This window comes from Xiphophorus couchianus, chromosome 12 (assembly GCF_001444195.1).
Source record: "Xiphophorus couchianus chromosome 12, X_couchianus-1.0, whole genome shotgun sequence".
Lineage (NCBI taxonomy): Eukaryota > Metazoa > Chordata > Actinopteri > Cyprinodontiformes > Poeciliidae > Xiphophorus > Xiphophorus couchianus.
In genome coordinates, this window is record NC_040239.1 from 4,078,825 (window position 1) to 4,100,774 (window position 21,950).

The 21,950-nt window shown below is 37.2% G+C and overlaps 1 protein-coding gene across 2 annotated transcripts in view; it reads left to right on the forward strand.

The window, feature by feature from the left end:
• Positions 1-10,336: 10,336 nt before the first annotated feature.
• antxr2a (ANTXR cell adhesion molecule 2a) overlaps positions 10,337-21,950 on the forward strand; it is an 87,705-nt gene continuing 76,091 nt past the window's right edge. The window contains exons 1-4 of one of the 2 annotated variants that reach the window (XM_028033980.1): positions 10,337-10,380; positions 17,215-17,286; positions 20,035-20,106; positions 21,440-21,521. In XM_028033980.1, the coding sequence (XP_027889781.1) occupies positions 20,042-20,106; positions 21,440-21,521 (147 nt within the window). In that variant the 5' untranslated portion in view covers positions 10,337-10,380; positions 17,215-17,286; positions 20,035-20,041. Of the gene's footprint in view, positions 10,381-12,169; positions 12,674-17,214; positions 17,287-20,034; positions 20,107-21,439; positions 21,522-21,950 lie in introns of those variants that run through there. The other variant, XM_028033979.1, reaches the window with a different exon arrangement.

Here is a 21,950-nt window from a genome sequence, read left to right on the forward strand (position 1 = left end):
TTCTGCCAAAGAAAGCCTCTTTTTCCTTGGAAAAAGAAAAAAAACAAACATGCAGTTATTCCCCAAAAAACAGTTTTGGTTTCAACATTCACTGAAAAACTGCCAATAAATAAAAAAACAGAAATGAGTGACTCCAACTGTTAGACATTTGTTTTGCATATTTTAAGCCACATGTTTCACCCAGAATCAAAGTGTTTACGACATATTTGTTTAAACAGCTCCTCTTCGTAATCTTTACGTGCCACACAGCCATTTGGGTTTGAACTTCTTAATCTGGATTTACAGATTATCTAACTGTCAACACAGGAGTGAACACACATTATCGAGCATTACGCTAATTTTGATGAATTTAATGATTGTCGAGAATAAAATGTTAATTTAACTTTTGCCTCCTCTGCATGTTTTTGAAAATAAAACATTTAAAAACACAGTCAACCTGCCAGTTTTGTTGGAGAAAAAAAAACCCTACTCAATCCAAAAGCAGAGCTAAAAACAGGGGGTGTAATATTAAACATGGAAAACATGACACAATACAGTATGATTTAATAGAAAAATTACACAATAAGAAGTGTTATGGCAATATTTCAATTCAATTTGGCTTATTTGTATATCTCCAGATCACAAAAAATGTAGTCTCAAAGGAAAATTATAATTCATATTCAGAAATATAAAAGCAGTTTAAACCAGTCACATAAACATATTCAAACTTAACTACATACATTCTACTTTAATCTGAGATTAAAAACAATGTAACAATCCAGGCAAGAGTCAGGGCTTAATGAACACATAAATCATGATTTGGTACATTTTCTGAGAAAAACAAATAAAAAATCATGATCTTTTTTTTCTTCAAATTCTGACATTTATTTTATTTTATATTATTTTATTTTCATCTTATTATGCAGTAAAATGTAAGTCCCCCAAATCTTAAGGGACTTGAGATTTGATTGGATTATTTCCCAATCAATCAGAAGTATAAGAAGGAAAAGCCAACACTACATGTTGATATGTTAATATGAATTACAAAACCACTTGAAAACAGTCAATGTTGATATTTAGACATATTTAAGTAATATTGGGCTCAGATTTAAGAATATGTTTCCTTCAAGTTGAACATTGTGTATTTATTTGTTAAATACAAAATAGTTTAAAACTTCTCCTCCACGTTGTTATTTTTGATTACAGGACAAAAAAAACATTAAGAATTTATCAAATAAATTCAAGTCAAGTCAAAATGTATTTATTTATTTAAATACCTTTATAACAGTCACAACATCACAGGTAAATACATGATAAAAACACATTAATACGTGAATGAAATAAAAAGTTTGACTGTACAGATTTTTTTCTTGAACAACTGTTTAGATTATGTCACCCTATTTAATGAGATATGAGAGTTTTCATATTTAAAAAAGCAGGTTAAAGACTTTCCTCTTTTTTTCCTCACCTTTGAAGGCAACATTAATATTTCTACTTTGAAGCGAGTCCGATAAAGCATTGAATCGGCTCTAAAGCGCCATGTTTGATCTGTGGAAGTTTACGGCATCATTTCCTGCTGTGTGTCACTCAAGACTCATCTATACAGCAACAAGCTTGATGAGTCGCTTGAATCCCCATTTTACACAGATACAGAGTCACCGCTAAAGCGTCCTCCACAGAAACGTGGTGAGCGGAATGCAGTGAGGAAATGTTAATACCTTTTCCAGAGAGCAGCATGCTTCTGGATGCTTCGCTGAGCCCACTGTGGCAAAGGCAGCTGTCCGCCTGCAGAACGCTTGGTCAGAGAAACTTAGAAAAAACAGAAAGCTGGTGAGAGAAACTGACTGCTGACATTCATCTGTGCATCTCTGGACAGGAAGGTGAGCAAACAATCACCGGGAGCAGGTGCCTTTTGATGGACAAAGCTGCCAGCACAAAAGCTGCATGTCAGCCAAGTAAATAAAACACACAGAGACGGAAAGAGGAGGGAAGAAAGTGATGGAGATGGATACAGACTGATGGCTGTTGTTACAGACCAGCGGCCATATCGCCATCTGACAACATCTGCTGTATTATTTGATTAGTCCTAAGCAGAGGAGCATAAAATGTGGTAAATTTGTGGTCCTAGGTCTGATATGACATTCCAGCAAACAGATCCAGGTTCAAACAGATCAAGACTTTTTTAATGAGGGAAAAATTAAAGCTGCTTACAATGAAACATTCTATGGGCGACACAAAAAATAGTATTTTAATGATTATGCAGCACAGTTTAGTGATCTGCTTGACCCATATCTCTCATTTTGTCTATTTGGCCCAGAAATCCATCCATCCATTTTCTTCCTCTTATCCGGGGTCGGGTCGCGGGGGTAGCGGCTTCAGAAGGGAGGCCCAGACTTCCCTCTCCCCGGCCGCTTTATTCCAGCTCCTCCGGGGGAATCCCGAGGCGTTCCCGGGCCAGCCGAGAGACAGAGTCCCTCCAGTGTGTCCTGGGTCTTCCCCGGGGCCTCCTCCCGGTGGGACGTGCCTCACCAGGGAGGCGTCCAGGAGGCATCCTGACCAGATGCCTGAGCCTCAACTGGCTCCTTTCGATGTGAAGGAGCAGCGTAGAGTAGAGCCGCTGGCCCAGAAATTTTAAGCATATTTTCGCCTCATGCATCCTGATGCTTTACAATGACTTGACTTTTTGTTTTTTAATTTAAACAAATTTAACTTTTTTACAATGGAAAATGTTAGGCACAGCTCAATGTATTAGTCTACTATTAATAACCATGCAGCACAGTTTGAAGATCTACTGTCACCATTTGACAATTTCGAACAAATTTTTATCCCGTGCATTCTTATTCTTTACAAAAAATTTAAACTTTTTAAACCTAAGCTGGTAGTTTGGTGTGTTCTTACGATTCAGTCACAAAAATAAATGTGAGAAATTATGAAATTATATTATAGAATAACTGAACCCAATTTTAGTTTGTGAGTTTAATTTAAAAAAATTACACTACAAGTAATTTTAGTAATTTTTCCCAGTTGTTTTGTGAAAAATCTAAGGGGAAACACACCAAGAAAAAGAACAAAATTAATTTTTATGTTAGTATTTATACTATATAACAGATCAAGTACACAAATACTTGAGAGTAGAGGCAGATTGATCCTGATTGATAATATTGATACCAAGTTGGGGTCCGTATTGGATCAATACTTCATCTACATTACCAGTTGTAGTTAGTTAGTTTTATGAAGTGCTTACAGTGTTGTAGCTGTATTATAATGTCCAGAAAATCAAGCTTAGCACATATTTAAATCAGAAATGCTCCCATCTACTAGTTTGAGGAGAAACAGGAAGAACTGACCTGTAAGTCATCAGTTTTTTCTGTTTTTTACATTTATGAACTATGGAAGAATCACTAAAACTGTCCTGCACAGCTCACAGTTTCTCCAGAGATGATACGCTCCACACTGATAAATATTTTGAATTCAGTGTTTGCAAATTCATATCCAGCAAATGGGGAAACTTCTCAGAATTGAGTCAACTCAGAGAGGATGTTTGTGCATGACGAATTCAAACTCCACATGAGCTGCAGTCAGATGTTCCATTTTATTTTAACAAGAGAAAAAAAACGTGAATTTGTCTGAAATGTAAAACTGAAGCCACAAAACACATTTACTGAACATACTTTGGGCATGAACCAAAAGTTAAAATCATCAGCCATGATTGAACTAACTACCTTAGGTAATGTTATCATGTATTGCTCCATCTCCACTGCAGAACATCAGGAAAGGCTCCGACTTTGACATTAATCAGTTGAGCCTAATGTTTCCCTAGATTAACACATCTGTCCTCACACAAGCTTCCACTTCCTCCCATGATACTCCATGCCAAATAAATCCTTACCGTCTCAGCAGTGCAGCTAAAAGAAGTTGATAACGTGATTCTGAAACAGCCTCATCACCTGTTCCTCTCCTCATCCAGCTCTTCCTGACACTCCTCCGGAGACTGGATTAATCCCGACTTCCCTCTAATCCAATTAAATACGAGGAGCAGAGGTGCTGTCATCGCCAAACATGTTTCTGCAAGAGAAAAAAAAAAGCCTTGAGACAGATTAAGGCGGAGGAAGATCCTTAATTTGTTAATCACTGAACTCTGCTGGCACCGACGGGCTGAACGAGCACGTCTTTATACACGGAGCCTGGAATGAGCGAGGAGTCAAGCGTGAAACACAAAGGGGGAATCAAGAGCAATTACCGGGAGATGACGAGAGGATCAAACATGGATTCATTTCATTATCTGGACGATGCCCCACCGACGCCTCTTTTACAAATGCAAACGTCTGCCTCTGAGGAGATCCCAGTCACTGAAAATGTGTGTTGGCTTTTGAGGCCCTTGTGAGGGAATACTAGGAAAAAAAATCAGGTTTGAAACTGTATTTGTATGTGGATTCATAGTTTAATGTGTAAAGATGTTTGTGTGTCAGTTTGTGGGGTAGACTGTCATTTGATTTGACAGCAAAAAGATTTTAAATCTTCTTTATTTCCCCCCAAATTCTCAAGACTCTTTTAAACGGGCAGTATTATGTGTTTTCCAGCCACATAGTATCATTTAAAGCACTATCAAGAATCTATGTTAACTTCAGCTGTTATAAAAATGCCTGTCTCAAATATGAGATATGAAATTTGACTACGTCATTTAACACAATGAAATTGGGTCTCTGTCTCTTTAAGAAACTCCCGCTCTTTCTGCAACTCCGCCTCCAGAAAGTCATCACAACCTGATTCCTCCATTAACCCTTTAACTTTTTCCTATAAGATTATGTTAGTGCATCTTTAATTACTAAAATAGTAATAGATAGTGTTCTTCGCTAGGGAAACCTGATTCAACCAATGTTAAACTCTAAATCTTGGATCAATTACATGACAATAGTTGTTTTAGACACAAGTAGCAAACAAAATCAGAACTGAAATGTAATTTTTATGGTGAAAAGTCATTCAGTAGTATCTGATTCTGTAAGTAAAGTTAAAGTCTTGCCTTTAAAGAGGCAAGAGTAAAAATTAGCAATGACTTTGCTATATGTTTTTTTAAATAACAAAATGTTATTGGATGAAAGATGCAAATCACTTTAATTTGAAGCCAAATGATGAATCAGATTTAAAGGTGCAGCACATGTTGTGAAGACAGACCTCATCTTTCTGGTTTGCAGTTAAAGGACGTCTGCGTGTTCAGTCACCTTGTGTCACACAAGCATCTTTCCAACCTGCAAACTTTCACCCAGTAACGGATGAAGGTGATGTGGAGCAGTTGAGTTTGCTCGTTGCAGTGGGATGAAAAATGGCTTGTTTAAAACCAACTCAAGATGGTCACTGTGTGCATCATTATCACGCACACACACACGGTTGGCTTTGGTGTGTTTTGACACTTGGCCTCAAGTCGTGATTGATAGATGCTGTTTACTTCTGGGCAAGGCACTCAATTTCAACTTAAGATGCCATTAGTGACAAACAGTGCTTCCCAGAAGAGGAAAAACAAGCTAAAACAACAGATATTAAGATAATTATGAGTTATAGATGCTATTAGGACTCAATGGATCTTTGTTATTGTGACTAATACTTGTTTGGTTGGTTTTCTTGAGGCAATTTGATCATTTGACTCCTCTCCAGCTTTTGATAATGAGATTTTTGGATTTTTTTTCACCTGATGAAGAATCATAAATAGCAGTTATGTGAACGAGAAGGACCTGCTGTGGGACACCATGATGCCCACTCAATCAGAAAAACAACAAAACTTCTAAATGTTGTAGAACATAAATGTATAACTTTATAATCTCCATACAACAAAGAAGAATCAACCGGATTTCTGACCTCAGATAAGGAATATTATAGCTAAACATCAACTGGGTAAAGCTCATTTAGGATGTTTTCACACCCAATACTCTGATAGACTCGGTTTGATTGGAGGCCAAAATTGTAACATTTGTTTTATTTTCAGTTGGCATGATTTGTTTTCACACTGCACTGTGTCAATTGATCCAAATCCTTGGAGCAACCTGTTCCCCTCCTGGCCTGTGGGGGCGCTGTATCAAGAACTACCGAAGGAAACAACATGAAAACATCTGATGAAGACACTTAGAGCAACTTACCTATTTACGAAATGTAAATAAAAATTAAGTGGCGAAGGATTTTAGCAGTTGAAGGATTTCTCTTTTGTCTTCGGCAAGAGACCATGAGCCATTTCTCCCAGTAGCGTTAGACTCATGTTTGTTTCGGTTGGGACACTGATTTCAGGGCCTCTTGGCCAATTGGGCAGCATGTGTGCTGCAGCTTTGTGGTGCTGTTATAGAGGATTTGTTGTTTGCTAGGAACCCTGGTTTTTGTTGTTACTCTCCCCTTTCTTTTCCTTTAGGTTCTCATCTTCACCTTTAAGATTTCTTTAGATGAGGGCTGTCAAACTCCAGTCCTCAAGGGCCGCTGTCCTGCAACTTTTAGATGTGCCTCTGCTGCACCACCTGAATAGAATAATTAGGTCAATAGCAAGGCTCTGGAGAACTGATCTACACAAGAAGGAGGTAATTAAGCCATTTCATTCCAGTGTTTTGTACCTGTGGCACATCTAAAAACTGCAGGACAGCGGCCCTTGAGGACTGGACTTTGACACCGGTGCTTTAGATTATTTTTAAAGAATAAAACTTTAACTTTATCCTCCTGGTTTTGTCTCTTCATTTTCCCTGTTTTTTTTTATTGTTACAACACCCCTCTAATACTTCTAGACTGCCATTGGGATGTAACAATGACCAATTTCCTGGCATGGAAGCAGCTTTTAAGCTGATTACAGAAATTCCACCTGGGTTTGAGGTGAATTTCCTGTCTGAACTTTGAGATGAAGTTGAAGATGGTCCTTCATCCATATGGGTAATAGTCAAGTCTGACTGGACCAGAGCAGATGCAGAACTTAAATCTGTCTGGATGAACCTGATAGATTGAATCCTCCTGAATAATGTGGATTTCTTTCCTAAATACCAGGATCATCACCTCAGTCACTGTGCAGGTGTTGTTCCACTTCTCCATATGACATTTAGGAGGACTGTTAATCAGCCAGACAACGTCCAGACTCTCAGGATGAATCTCTTCCACTCCTAAACTTTATCAGAGTTCAGTCCTAACTTTAACAGATAGTTGTTTGTTCTTGTACTTTTTGCTGTTTTGTCACAGTTGCGTCTCCTGATTAACTTCCACACTTCGCTGCTTGCAGAAATTAGACTTGTTGTTTTAACTGTCACTTTCGATTTCTCCTCCGGCTTTTAGAGCCCCATGACAAATCGATGCACACCAAATATTTTCTCAAGCCACTGGATTCGCACATTTTCCCAAATAATGGGAAATACATGCCTGTTTAGTTTTATTGTTTCAGGTTTTCTTTGTTCCAGAGAGCCCTGCTCAGGATGCACAAAGGAAGTGAGCATATACTGAAACCAAACGGCGTGCAAAAGAATTAACATTCAAATTAAAACCTAATTAGACTTTGATTTGCCAGATAATTATACTCGTGTGTTGCTGTTCTCTGCACTGTTCAGATTTGATGAGGTGTGTTATGGTAATTACCTGGGTGATGTGGAGTTGTGTGACAGTTCAGTTTTCTTTTTGTGCCGAGGCAAAACAAAAGAAAAGGGATTCGGTTTGTTGATGTGATCCGTGGTTCGGGAAGACGCTTTCCTGGGAATGATTGCTTCTTTCACCTAATGAGGTGAGAACAAATCGAACTGAGTGTAAGATGATTTCAACAACACACATTTTGATTTAGCTTTTCAGGACAATTATGAACCTACTGAGGAGCAAGAACAATCCAAATGTACACACAAACCAATATTTACTGATGTTTATGAGCAAACGTCTTAACCATTTCAATTTGAATTTAAAATGATAGATAGTTAATGTATTCTGATCAGGTAGTGTGTGACAACTTGAAGGTGAACAAAAACTATTAGCTTAGCAGCATTTTACAAACAGATGTCTGAGAATATTAAACTGTTTCAGGTCGACTTTACACTTGTGGAATCAAATAAAATGTTTGTCTGTAAAACTAATATTTAATCACAGTTGTTTGTGTTGATTACCGGTAAATGTAAAGTTTTTATGCGTGTTGTCAACATTTGTATCGATTATATTTTTTGAGATGAATAGTGGATTTTATGAGGCTTTTGTCTGTGAGGCTGTGGCACTCGAAGCTGTTTGAGCATAATAAAATCAGTCACAGCTGCACAAATGAGCTTTTTCTCCTAAACAATTATGATTGCTTCAGTAAAGAAAAACATTGGCACGCTGGCTTTAACATTGACGCCAACTACTGTGACACGTGTAGTCTTATATGTAAACCATATAACTCAGGAAATGTCACTTTTTAACCTTTATTTCAGTGTGAACAGGAGCATACTCAGGTGAGTTGATTCTCAGGTATGAGTTTAAGGCCTTTTATTCCCAAACTTTACAGCCTGAAGTCACATCCGCTGCCAGCTGCACACGCTGTGTTCAAACAAGCAGCACAACTGATGACACAATCAAATCTGGAAGTTCCTCTATGTCCTGGAAAGCACCACCTGATGAAATATATCTTTGGTGTTTAATTTAACCTGAGGGAACGTTTGCTGAAGAGACAGGAGTGATGAAATGCAATCGCTCGTCTCAAGTCAACAGATACAACTGTGAAAACATTTGCATTATCTGTGGTGGTTTTATGGCTTTGGAATGCTACATTGCCACATGTTCTTCCCGTTGCATTTGATTAGACGGTGGCGTGTGGAGAGCTCTGTGGGTGGAGCGGGGCTTTTGTTTTTGTGCATGCCACTCCAGGGTGCAGTGCCACATTCAAGGGCTTAGTTCCCACTGTGGATTATCGTCCAGGTTTGGGGATTTAACGCATCCAGAACGATAACGGAGGCACCTGAAATATACAGGTTCAATATACAAATTCAAATATAATCAAAACTGAGCTTATTTTGGTAATTCAGTCAAATCTTTTCAGTCGGAACTATTAAAACATAAATCTCTCATTGTATTGCAGACAAAAGACCCAAGACACCCTTTAACTAGAAAACAAAATATCCATCCATCCATTTTCTGTACACTTTTGTCCCTTAGAGGGGTCAGGAGGGGTGCTGGTGTCTATCTCCAGCTATCGTTCCGGGCGAGAGGCGTTGTCACCCTGGACAGGTCACCAGTCTGTCCAGGGCAACACAGAGACAGACAGGACAAGCAACCATGCACACACACACACACATACTTGCGCACACACACACACACACACCCACACACACACACACACACACCCACACACACACACACACACACACACACTCACACCTAGGGAGAATTTAGAGAGACCAATTAACCTGACAGTCATGTTTTTGGACTGTGGGAGGAAGCCACAGTCCAAAAACAAAATAATTATTTATAAGTTAACTGGAAATATTAAATGCAAAATGCATTGCTTGTCTACAAGAAAGCTACATGTTGTGTAAAGATGTGGAACAGCGTGGAAGTGGAGAAGAAGAAATGCTGTAACTTTTTAATTTCAAAACTAATATTTTGAGGCATTAGGGTTTTGAACTTGTGGTTTTTTAATGTTTCTTTTAATTACTGCAAAAGTGTTTATAGATATAGGTAAAAAAAAAAAAAGTGGGGGGGTTAAATAAATGACTAATTTGACATTTGTTATTTCTTATACTGAGTTGTTCAATGAATTGTTTTATTAATCACTGTTTCAATCAGCGCACCGTACTGCTCCACACTATTTTACATCCTGAAGTTTTATTTTCTCTTCAGCAAAACCTCTTGTCTCTTGAAGATTTTGTTGACCCAGACAGCTCTTTCCTTCAGCTGTAATATTGGAGTTTCCTACACTTTAATTCAAGGAGATGATGGTTTCAAGCTTCCCGTTATACATGACTTTTTTCATAATGTATCACAACTTAATATTTAGCAACCAGGGAGTATTTTTAGATATTTTAGTGGTAAATCAGAGTAAAAACAGATCACATATGGGGTTCCTCAATGCTGATGACACCATGCTTTATATTATGTATTTATATTCAGTATTTATGATCACAGTTCCTTACAGTTCGATGAGTGAGTGTTTTCATCAGATCAATGAACAGACCCATCAGATTTTTCTTCAGTCTAATGAGGAAAAGACAGAAGTCGTTATTTTTGGTCATGAACATACAAGTTTTAATAAAGTAGCATTATAAAAGATGGAAGATTTTATAATGAACAAACAAAAACAAACAGCCGTGACGGAGGTGAGAACAAATTGAACTGAGTGTAAGATGATTTCAACATCCCGGGGTTGTTCGCGGCAACTGGCTGGGCAGAGGAAGCCTCCTGTCACGGAGCCTACGACCTCTACTTTGTTTTAGACAAGTAAGTTTTAAGGATATTTTGACCGTTTGCAGTCACTGTTCTTGTTAGCACGATTCAAAGAACGGTGCATCAGATGAATTTAACTTTTTTTGAATTGAGAAAAACATCTGCATCCCCTTCCTGCCTTCATCCCTTCAGCAGAGCTTTGTGCTTTCATTACAGTGACTGCTTCCTCAGCAGCTGGAATGCAGTACTTATCTGCCACGTGTTAACACCGTTTGCAATAAACTGTGTCATAGTTGCTGCACAAGCCAAGAGGAGGTCAACATTTCTACAATTTTTTTATTTCTACACCAAGCCTTGTGCTTTGATGTCATCAGACCTTTTTCAAGGGGGATGAGGGCAGGAATTGTGACATATTGTGAGAAAAACGGAAGATACAAATTCTTATGTTTTGTGGATTGTGTAAGTTGATATCCAGCAAACAAAAAAAAAAAGGCTTGAAAAATGGGAAATGAGAAAAAAACAGGAAACCCTTTATATAATGAGCTGGAGGTTTTGTTATTTTTTGAGCCAAATACTAATCAAAAACAAGGAGTTTTAGGTTCAACACAGGTTAAGTTGATGTTTCTTATCTTCTCTCTCTTTTTCTCAGGGTACTGGTAAAACTTTTCAACGGTTTCTTTTTCCTCTTATATAAATATATAAAGTAATTTAAACAAAAGAAGGCAGTGAAATATTTCTGCATGTTTCATTTTAAAATTACTGAAATTCTTAGTACTTCTACAATGCTTTCTTATAATTTTGCCTGACTGTGAAGTTGATCCAGATGTTGCTGGGTGGGAACTGAGCACTCTGCAAAACAGCCGGTTTCATTGCACATGCGCACTAGTGCAGAGGCTCATGAGGGCTTTGAGGGTCTTTGGAAATATGTGAACCGAAGCAAAGTTCGACAAGGATCAACAAACCCTAACAATTCACTATTTTCCTTTCAAATAAGCATGGCGAGGCGTTTAAAGACCTCTTTATGTATGATAAAAATCAGGCTGAAAAAAGGGCGACGCTAAGCAGGTGGTTTGTAGTCATAAAGTACTTTTTGTTTTAGTTGTGTTGGTGCTGTGACTCATTTAATGAACAGAATGATGTTTGAAACTTGTAAGAAAAGCAGAGCAGAAATTTTAAAGTGTTTATGTTGGGTTAAATTTAACCTTTTGGTTTTAGATTTGAAATCAGGCAAGTTAAACTCACAAGGTTTAAAGTTAAGAATATTAAGCAAATATCTGACTGGAAACTTCATGTAAGACCTCATGGCTCTTAGGCCTTGGTTTCCAAATGAAATGCTAAATTTAAGTTATGGAAAGATGACTTCCATAAATTACACTCAACAAGCTAATGTAGCTATGATCTTTTCTTGGCTTAGGAGGGTGTAAATAACTTTTGTCTGCAGGCTTCACTGTTACTGTGTGGGCCATAATATAACATTTTTCCTGTCAAAAATTCTTTTTTATAACTCTTTGAGAAACGTTATTTTTGCATATGTAAGACATAATAATCAAAAATAATATACATATACTATATATGTAATGACATTATTGTTCTAAATATGTATATCTACTTTTTATGAGATAATCTCTTGCAGTTTACCTCGGATATATTTTCCAAAATAGATTACTGAAAGAGTTAGTTGACTATTTTGACTTGTTCTAACTATTAAAATTGAAGTTTATTCAATATGTGCCTTCTTCCTCCCTAAGATATCAAGAGCCACTAGTCATTTTGAAACAACAATAACTGTTTCTCACTAACTAGTAAGGGAGCTTACAATTACGAGCTTTCTGTTGGTCCTTGAAAGCAGCCTAACTTTTCCTTCGGGCTCTGAAGTTCAGCGGGATAAACTTGTGAAAACCTGAGATCCTCTTGACGTTATGGGGGTTCAGCACTTATTCGGGGTGCGGGGTTCGGCTTTATTGAGGATGTGAGTGAAGAGTGAGTCAGGAAGATGTAGACACTAAGCTGGTGACGTAGCTCCGGTAGTTTCCTTTATATTGCAGCCCAATCACTGAACATTGTTATTTAGTGGAAGTTTTTAACAAAGTAACAGCTGCTGTTTGCTACTCTCTACTGGATGAAGCTGCATTCTTCGGCTTTCTGTGAATAATAACTGCGGGGTTTGTGTGTGGAAAATGTTGAATTTGCTGTCTCGGAGTCCCACCGCGGAGGAGAACCTTCAGGGAAGGCGGCTGTGGACTGCAGCCGCTGTCGCGGTGACCATCCTGGGGTTGTTCGCGGCCACTGGCTGGGCAGAGGAAGCCTCCTGTCACGGAGCCTACGACCTCTACTTTGTTTTAGACAAGTAAGTTTTAAGGATACTTTTGACCGTTTGCAGTAATAATTATCCTATGATAAAACAACAACAAATGAACCCAGAAAATAAAGTTGTGAAAAGTTATTTATTTATTTATTTTTCTCTAAATTGCTGCATTTGAGTTCATCAGAAGGGAGTTGGAGATGGGAGCTTCTGGGACAAATTCAATGACTTTCTTTTCATTATTTAAGTAATTTGGTTAAAATGGTGGGGGGAAAAATTATGAAGTTGTGCAGTTACAGTATTTCTACAAGCTTTCCTGGCCATAACATTGGGTGTAGGGCAAAGGTTCTGTGTTGCACCATGTGTATAAAAGGCAACTTTAAGTGATTTAGGTAAAATACTTTATGAAAAGTGTAAAAAAAAATAAAAGTTAAAAACTAAATAATTAACCTGGAGTTAAGTGCCTTGCCCAGGAACACAGTGATGTGTGAAGCTGGAGTCGAACCCTCTGCTGCTCAACCCACTGAGTCACAGTTGTTCCTGTGTGAACTATCTGAGGAAGGGTGGCATTTTAATGTGTAAAACTATTTTCTGTCATTAGATCGGTATTCAACTTGATTTCCTCAAAGCTTATGGCAGAGGTTCCACTTGGAGGCATCCAGATGTCAGTTGGTTGCAGTCACGCTGAACACTTGACATCTTAACCTGATTACAACAATCTTGACATGTTTTTTGCAGACTTTTTTCCAACATTTAATGTGTTTTTGTGAAAGAGAAAAAAAGGCAAAGCCCTTGATTGCGCCACTCTGGATATAAATGTCTTGATTTCCACAGCTGTTGCGTGCACAACATGTTATTTTGTGGACTTTGTTGTGATTGGATGCAGCAGTACCTGGAAAAATGATGAACATTATCTGTAAATAACAGATTCAGGACCAATCTGATGCATTCAGGCTCTTGTATGCATTGTGGTTTCTTGCAGCATGTGGTTGAAAACCTGATGAAAGCACACAGGCCTTACCGTGACCTCCTTCTAACCCCGCTCACTTGGTTCTACCTCAAAGAACTTAAGCAACACCAAACCATGTTGTGTTTATAGAACATAATTATTCCTTTCATCTGCATGGTAATCTCTCATAAACATGTGGTTGTACCTTTCTCAGTATCTCTCAAGTTATTTGAAGCATTTTTTCAAAATGAACAGAAATTTTAAATCAAGTCTGTTTCCTTTTACTCGTTTGGGGCAAATACACTCCCACAGGAAGTGGCCATTAAGGGTGTGTTTGGATTGTTAATGCTGCATAGATTTGCTGTGCAGAAGTTTGCATTTGTTTGCTTTAAGTCATGATACACCATTAAAGTTGAAGGTTTATCACCAACAACTGTATCCAGTGAGGCTGCTGCATGTCTATAAATGTTCAAATAGCTGGAAGATAAAGTCTGTTAAAGTTACACTTAAGATAATTTGGAATTAGAAACAGAATCCTATAAACTTCAGATGCCATCCTTGCATTGTCATCACTTTGTGTTGCTAATAGTAGTTAGCTTTCAAAGATCCACATGCTAACTTGTAAAGAAAATTGAATGTAGTTATTTGTACCACAAAATAAAACCCTGGAGGTTTTAGTTGTTGCAGTGTCTTATTGTCAGGTAAAAAACCAGCTGGACTCTCATGTATTTTGTAGTACAATCTGGTAACATTCAGGTGTGTATATCTTGTAAAAACAGAGCAGGCCTTTTAAGGGGTTCTGTGTGAATCATGCAAGCGATGGTGTCACCATTCGCCTCACATTTTGGCACAGCGCTACTTTCTGTGTGTTTCATGTACTTGGAGCGCTGCTTCAAAGACTTCCCAGGCAGATTCAGTCGGCTCAGCAGAACTGTGCAGCAGCATCGTGTAAGTGGAAGGTTACAGTCGTGGCAGGAACTGTTTTTAATCCTGTCCTCCTTCGGCTTGGAGGCGTGCCATCAGAGAAGACTGTGTAGTTAAACGCTGCTGCTCTCCTGACCCACTTCTAAACTTCCATGCTCTCATCTAAATGACCTAAAAAACACGGGATGATGGCCAAGATAACTGACCGTTGTTATGAGTTTCTTCTCATTTTATTGGTGCAGATAAAAGGGCTTCTTCCATGACGGGATGTAATTCCTCATGTATGTCCTGCGTTTCTTCACGGACAACAGATGCCTTTTTAACTTTCAAACATCATGCAAATGTTTCTCAACTTAATAAAGAAGGAAATGTGTTCTGATTTCAGATAATCCTGGATTTTATTTACCTCCAGTTTTTGTACCCCACATTATTTGAAATCTGTTTGACATCCTTGTTTTCTAGTGCCAGAACAAACAACCAAACATCAAACAGTCCATCCCTAAAAGTCAGTTTCTGCAGAAACATTTTTACTCTTTATTCTTAAACTCTTCTTCATTGTTTTTTTTTTCTGATTGGAGGACCAACAAACCCTCTTTTCAGTGCGGCGTGCAGTTTCTTTGGTGCTTAGTTAAACTAATCAACCAACTTTCCACTTATATTCACTGTTGACTTTCACAGTTTTCTTATTGGTGCAGCAATAAATAGCACAACTAGAGATGCGCTGATCAGGTTTCTCCTGGCTGAAACCAGTTTCTGGTTTTCTTTGAGGTGCAAGCTGAAGACTTAATTAAAAAAAAAAACACACACAACAAAACATGAAGAGAAAAAAATATGTTGGATGTACAACATACCCTGGTCTATTCACGGTTGAGTATTCATGGATTTTTCTGTTAAAGGTAACTTCAAATTATTCACTGAAAATTCACCCATTGAGGGATTTTTATCTGTAAAATCAGAAGAAAATGCAGGTATGTGCAGTGCCCAACCCACTTGAATAACAAGGATCTTCTGTAGTAGTTTTTATTCCAACAAAAAATTGAAGGAACTAAAAGATGTAGTACTGACCTTTGATCTTTATGAAAATACATGCAGTTGGTTGATGGATTTATAGACTAAAAATAGCAGTTTTTGTTCAATATACTCATTATTTGAATCACTGATCATAGCAGATCAATTTCAGCAACAGAAATGCTCCATTTCTGAGTCTGAATGCAGTCTGAACGGTGTGACTGTCTTGTGAAATACTGTGAGGGTAAAAGACATGTTTAGTCTGTTCTGGGTCAACTTGCATCTTTGTTTTGAAGAATTCACACCTGTTTATGACACAGAGGCTGCAATGTCAACTATCAACATTCTTTCAATCAATCAAATATGGAATGTTTTTCCACCAGACGACTCTTTAGATCTTCTATAAGAGTTCCCACTTGTTCCTTCAGAACATCTAAAAGTCTGATTTTTAACGGTCGCTGCAACACTGAGCTGCTTATTGCAGACCAGAGACTCTGCTTTGTCAACGTGTGGCGTAGTTTCCCTTCACCTTCCCTCTGTGACCTTGTCTTTACGGAGCAGGGAGGAGAAAGGTGCCGTGAAAGATGAGCTGCCTAATGGTCAAACTCTTCTCTTTTATGTTCTCCGTGCATACAAGGAATTGTAATTATTGATTTAATTACCTCTCCGTCGTTACGCCAAGGGCACGTTTTACTCACTGTGGTCAGACTAACACTCCATCGTTAGGCATCCAAATGTGTGCATCGTAGTTTTGTATTTCTCAAGTTTTTTTGAATTAATTGATAACAGAAATGGTTCTTCCTGTTTAGTCTAATTATGGTTGAGGACAAAGTTATTGATACTCTGCTCATTTTCTAAGTTTACAAAGGATAGAATAATCTCTTTTAATGGTTGATTAATCTGAATGTGGAGAGAAAAAATTTAAACCAAATACTCAAGATAAAAAACACAAGCACCATCTCTGCTGTACTTCACCAAATCTATATAACTCCACAGCTTCTGGGAAGTCATCAGTAGGGAACTATCAGCCAATCAGGTGCGAGCTTAGGAAACATGTGGCCAATAAGAATAAGGGATTATATATATATATATATATATATATATATATATATATATATATATATATATAGTTCTTTAAGCATGAGAGAGACTCAAGAAAGATGTAAATAATCAAATATTGTGGATAAAGTCCAGGCTGAAGCTGTTTTACTTTTAATATTTCCAAGATTGAATTAACTATGGAGAACCCACAAATATTTACTCAGGTGCAGTTTCATGAAATCTGGTGTTTTCCTGAACTTCATGCTAAATCAGCTTAAAATTGTGGTAAATTGTGATAATGAAGCCAAACTTCAATATCTGAAATTCCAGGTTTATTCCCATAAATTCCAGTGAAAATCAATGAAATGTGAAAATTTATTGAATTCCACAAACTAAGCCAGTTCTCTTAGCGGTGAATGAATTTTGGATTTTTTTTTGCCTATATTTCAAGAACTGGAGCAGAAAAATAAATCTTTACAAACAGAAACCCTCGCTCAAGAACATTTTGCTACAGACTCACCAGTAAAATTATCCAGCATGTGGCTGGTTTTAATATCCAACTGTAGCTGTTGTGCAACCATGTACAGTATTTCGGTTCCCAGCTCTCAGACTGCAGAGTCTTTTATTTGCTCTGTGTTCATGGTTGCTTGTTTTTTCCATTCAGGTCTGGAAGCGTCGCCAGAAACTGGTTAGAAATCTACTCCTTTGTGAAGAACCTTACGGACCGGTTCGTGAGGCAAGTATTGAATGCATATATTTGAATACAAAATGCTATTTTAATGTGTTAGGAATGCGATTCAATTATTTGAATAAGAAAAACTGATAGAAATAAGATAATGCATGGAGAAATGTCCTTTTTTCTAGAGAATAAAAAACTATCCTAGTTGGGGAAAATGGAGTACTTTAACAGATTTCTAAGATAAGTGGTTTTACTGGATGAATGACATCATTATTTGCCGTCTGCCGCACAGATTTAAAGGACTTCCCACCTGTTTTCCAAAGTATCTTTTCTAGTCCTAATTAATAAAAGACAAAAGCATTAAAACGGACTCGACGCGCTCAGCTTGCTTAATGTTTGAGTCAAACTGCGCCTGCCAGCACAGTACAGACGGTAGCGCCACAGCCAGAATGAAGTGGTTGGTTGAAGAAAATAGCAAAGGCACCAGGTGGGAGTGGGTGGCAGAGAGGAGCAGTCTTCTGGGCTGTGAGAATGGCCATTTGCACCGGGGGGGTCCGGCTCCACACTTATCCCCTGCTTCCACCACAGAACGGCTGACAGGCAGACAATGTACAGTAAAGCAAAAGAACACTGGAAGGCGACGGGGACAATCTGCTAAACAATGCTCGCTCACCAAGAGCACTTCTGTTCTGCCATGTGGAGCAAACTGGACTACTTCATCACCCCCCCTCCTCTCCTCCTCATCCTCAGATTTATCCCTGGCTTTGGCTTCAGTGCCTCTTCATCCCAAGTCTTTCTTAACAGAAAATATCTCAGTGGTCGTTCTGCATCACGACCTCGCCCACGCTCTCCAGCCGTGACCTTAGAGATGGCTCGTTCTTCTTCTTTCTTTTCTTTAAAGTCCACATATATTCCCGCTCCTCCTTTGCCGGATCTGGTCTAAAGATTGTGCGGCGCGCTTGTGGGGGAGGATGGCGACTGGGCCATGTGTCATGTGGTTGAGAAATATCAGCACCTCTCCTTATGCTCCGAAAGGCTTCGCATCTCTGAAGGAAACACTTGTGTTACTTAATTATCCGAAGTTTTAACTCGCTCTGTGGGAGGCCATCCGCGTGTGCCGAGTGTCTGTAGCAGAGGTGGGAAGTTACTGAGGACACTTAGCAAACTACTTATTGCTTAATTTCGTACTTTACATCATTTGTTCTAGATTTGGGGAACTTTAGTTCCTGTTATTTGTGATATGAAGTTTGTGGCTGTATTGTAGCATATTAATATCTCATGCTATGCTATACTTCCATCATATAGTTATTGTTAGATGCACTGTAGACTAATGGAAAAATATACTTCACTAAGAAACTCTACTTAGACTAAGAACTTATCTTTTCATGTAGAAATGTGATTTTTAATTTTGCTCATTGTTTTTGCAGAATGAATAAGAAGCTGAAAACATACTCTATAGGTGTTGGAACATGGATGTAGTTCCCGAGACGAGATTTTAATTATTTTTTAAGCCAAGAATCCATTTTCCCTCTTTATATTTTTTAATAAAGTACAGATTGGACCAGTTCAAAACCTTGCTTTAGAGAACCAGTGCAGATTAGTTCAGTTCTGTTTTCTCTAAGTGGTTTCCAAATGTTTTGATCCATGGGAAGTTGAAATCACTGCTGGGGCCATATCTTTTTTTTCATATATATATAATGCAAAATAATTTTTGTTTTTACAAAAAGAATCACAAAACAATTATAGACAAATTTGTAAAAAAAAAAAAAAGACAAATAAATTAAATTATCTTTATTTTGTGCAATTTCATTTTTTACACATTTAAACATGCTATTTAAATGTTAAATTAAAGAATTTTGTTTATACATTAATATACTGTATTTTCTGTTTATCTTTTAATTTTATTTATTTTTTGTCAAAATGTAATGAACTGTACCGTCTTGTACTCTGTAAAATAAATTTCAATATTAAAAAAGAAAATTTAAAGGATTTAGCGTTAAATTTTAATATCATGCCGTGCTTTAAGAAACAAAATAAAAAACAATAAATTGTTAAAGGTTCTGAAAAGAATCTAAGATGTTTACCTTAAAAAATACAGTTAAGTTTTTCCATTTTGTTGGTCAAGAAAATGTTTCTTTAATTTTAACTCTCAGATATCTAAAATCTGAGTTTTTTTCCCCTTTTTTTAGGCGTATTTGTCATTAGAAATCTTTATAATTTGACTGAAAAAGGCGTTTCTTTAACCAAAGCAGTGAAATGAATGTTAATATTGTTTGTATGGATTTTCTGAAAGTGAAGCTGGGTGTTTACACAGAAACCACCTGCTTGTGAAGCAGAAAATCTGTGAACGCATTCACTTCTTTAATGTGACTGAATGTAAACGGCGGTGGCTGGTGCCGGTGGGGGGGTTCTGGTCAGCTACGTCACCCTGTAAAGTGACAGGTACTCGGTGTATTAATAGTGTTTGTCCAGCAGAATGTTTGAGTGTGACTCATCGTCAGCACAACATGTTTCTCTTCTGATTAATCACTTCCTCAGTGGCTCCGAAGCTGCTTCAAGTCATGCACTAAAATTAGCTGACATTAAAAGAGCTCCTTCTGTTTGCATCATTATTTATGCATCTTAATATCTGAACTTAAAACCTGGACATAAATCACCCGTCTGTAGATGTTCAGCTGTGATGAATGACCTGTAAGTGATGTCAAAAGTTTGATTCTCCATCTGAAGCCTCATGTTTGGTATCTTTTAACGAAGAAAATCAGTTCCTGGGTCTTGACCGAATTTCTTGTGTTTTTTTCTCCTCAGTCCACAAATGAGAGTCTCATTCATAATTTTTTCATCCAGAGCTGAAGTTCTGTTGCCTCTGACCGGAGACAGGTAACAAATGAACTCAAATACTAATTTCATTGAAAAAAAATTACACTGTTCTAATTCATTTTGGAAAAACAGATTTAAAGTACAGTTTACATTTTTTATTATCTTTTTGTATAATATCAAATATAATATAATACCAGAGCTGTATTTATTTATTTTTTTTACTTAGAGTCTCATTCAGTGGCATTAGCACTGGTAACTTATTCAGTTTTATTCTTAAATCAAAATGCCTTATTTCTTTAGAACTTTTAAAGGCTGTCAGTATTTTGTATTTATGACATATGTTTGCATAATTTCTTTGGAAATCTGTCTGATGCAACATGGCTGTTATTTTCTGAAAGACGTTATTCATGCAAGTTATTAAATGATGCAACAGTAGAAAATTTTAGCTGCTTTAAACTTTTACAAACAGGAACTAAATTGTTTCAAAATCCCTCAAAAATATTTTTGTTTGAATCGCAATTAGAATTCTCAGTAAAATGACTATCGGTGTGTTTTCAAACTACATACTTTTTTTTGTTTTAAATCAAAATGAAGCTTTATTTTAGGAGGAAGAACGTTTCTACATCACAGTTGGACACTCAGTCCAGTTAGCACGGTGTTGGTAGTGTCATGATTCGGGCCTCTTTGGAGACATTATTAATGCAAACGTAAGAAATAAAAAGCAGAAATCAAACTATTTCTACCAATTCCTGCAAGTTAGTGTTACAGAACCAAGGATCAGATCGTTTTATGTTGTTTTATTTGAGTTCAATTTCTTTTTAAACTAGAAGGTTTCATGTTATCAAATTCCTACATAAATGCTGTTCAGAAAATAATTATTTGTTCTCTAAAATGTTTTGCTCTTGCAGGCTTTGATTAAACCAGCAATATGTAGCTCTTCTGCTGACAATAAAATTAACATGCATAATAGATGAAAGCAGTATTACCTGAAAATCTGAGCGTGTTTCTCTGGTTTTTGTCTTGATGTGGCATGTCTTCTTCTCATATTTTAAATTTAAATAATAAACTTAGCAGTTTTTTTTGTAATAGTTTTTTTTAACTGCAACTATTTATACCTCAGAATTTGTCAAAAATTTATTTTAACTCCTTTTCTGTTCCTGTTTCTATATTTCTCAGTGTGCTTGTTTTTATAGCCTGTGGGGGTTTTTTACTGTTAGTGACTTCATCTTTACAGTACCAGTACACCTCATTGCTGTTTTTAAGGATCTGTGCAAATCATTAAAGTTAAAGCAATAAAACTCAGTTTTTCTTAAGAGAACAGAAACAGGGACAACTAAGATTTGGATGAAATCTGTTCCCACATGTGAAGCATTCATTGCATTTGTCCATCCAGGCATAAAGTTGAAGAAGGCCTGCGTCGCTTGCACAGTGTGGTACCAGCAGGTGAAACGTTCATGCATGAGGGAATAAAAGAGGTGAGTTTTATTTTCTTGTATTCGGGTATTTAAAACTGTTTAAAATATCTAAATAAATATTCATGGCAAACAATATTTTATTTAAAGAATAAAGAAAAAGAGGGAAATAATTTAAGAGGTGGACTGAAACTGAAAATGAAGTTTGTCAGAACTTTACAAACAATGCATTTAATTCTCAGAAATAAAGTAATTGAAAAATTGATCATATGAAGTGAAAAACTGGGCAAATTGTATTACTATAATGTCTTTCTTAACACACAAGCTCTGCTACTTTTTAGACCTTAGTTTGAATGTTATTTTCTTCTGCGTTTCATCCGTTTCTCTATTTGTCTAACATCTAATTTTTTTAAAACAAAAGTGGCCTCTGCTCTCAGCTCCACTCTCACTCTCCTCCTGCTCTCCTCTCATCCTACACAGTGCACAACTGCT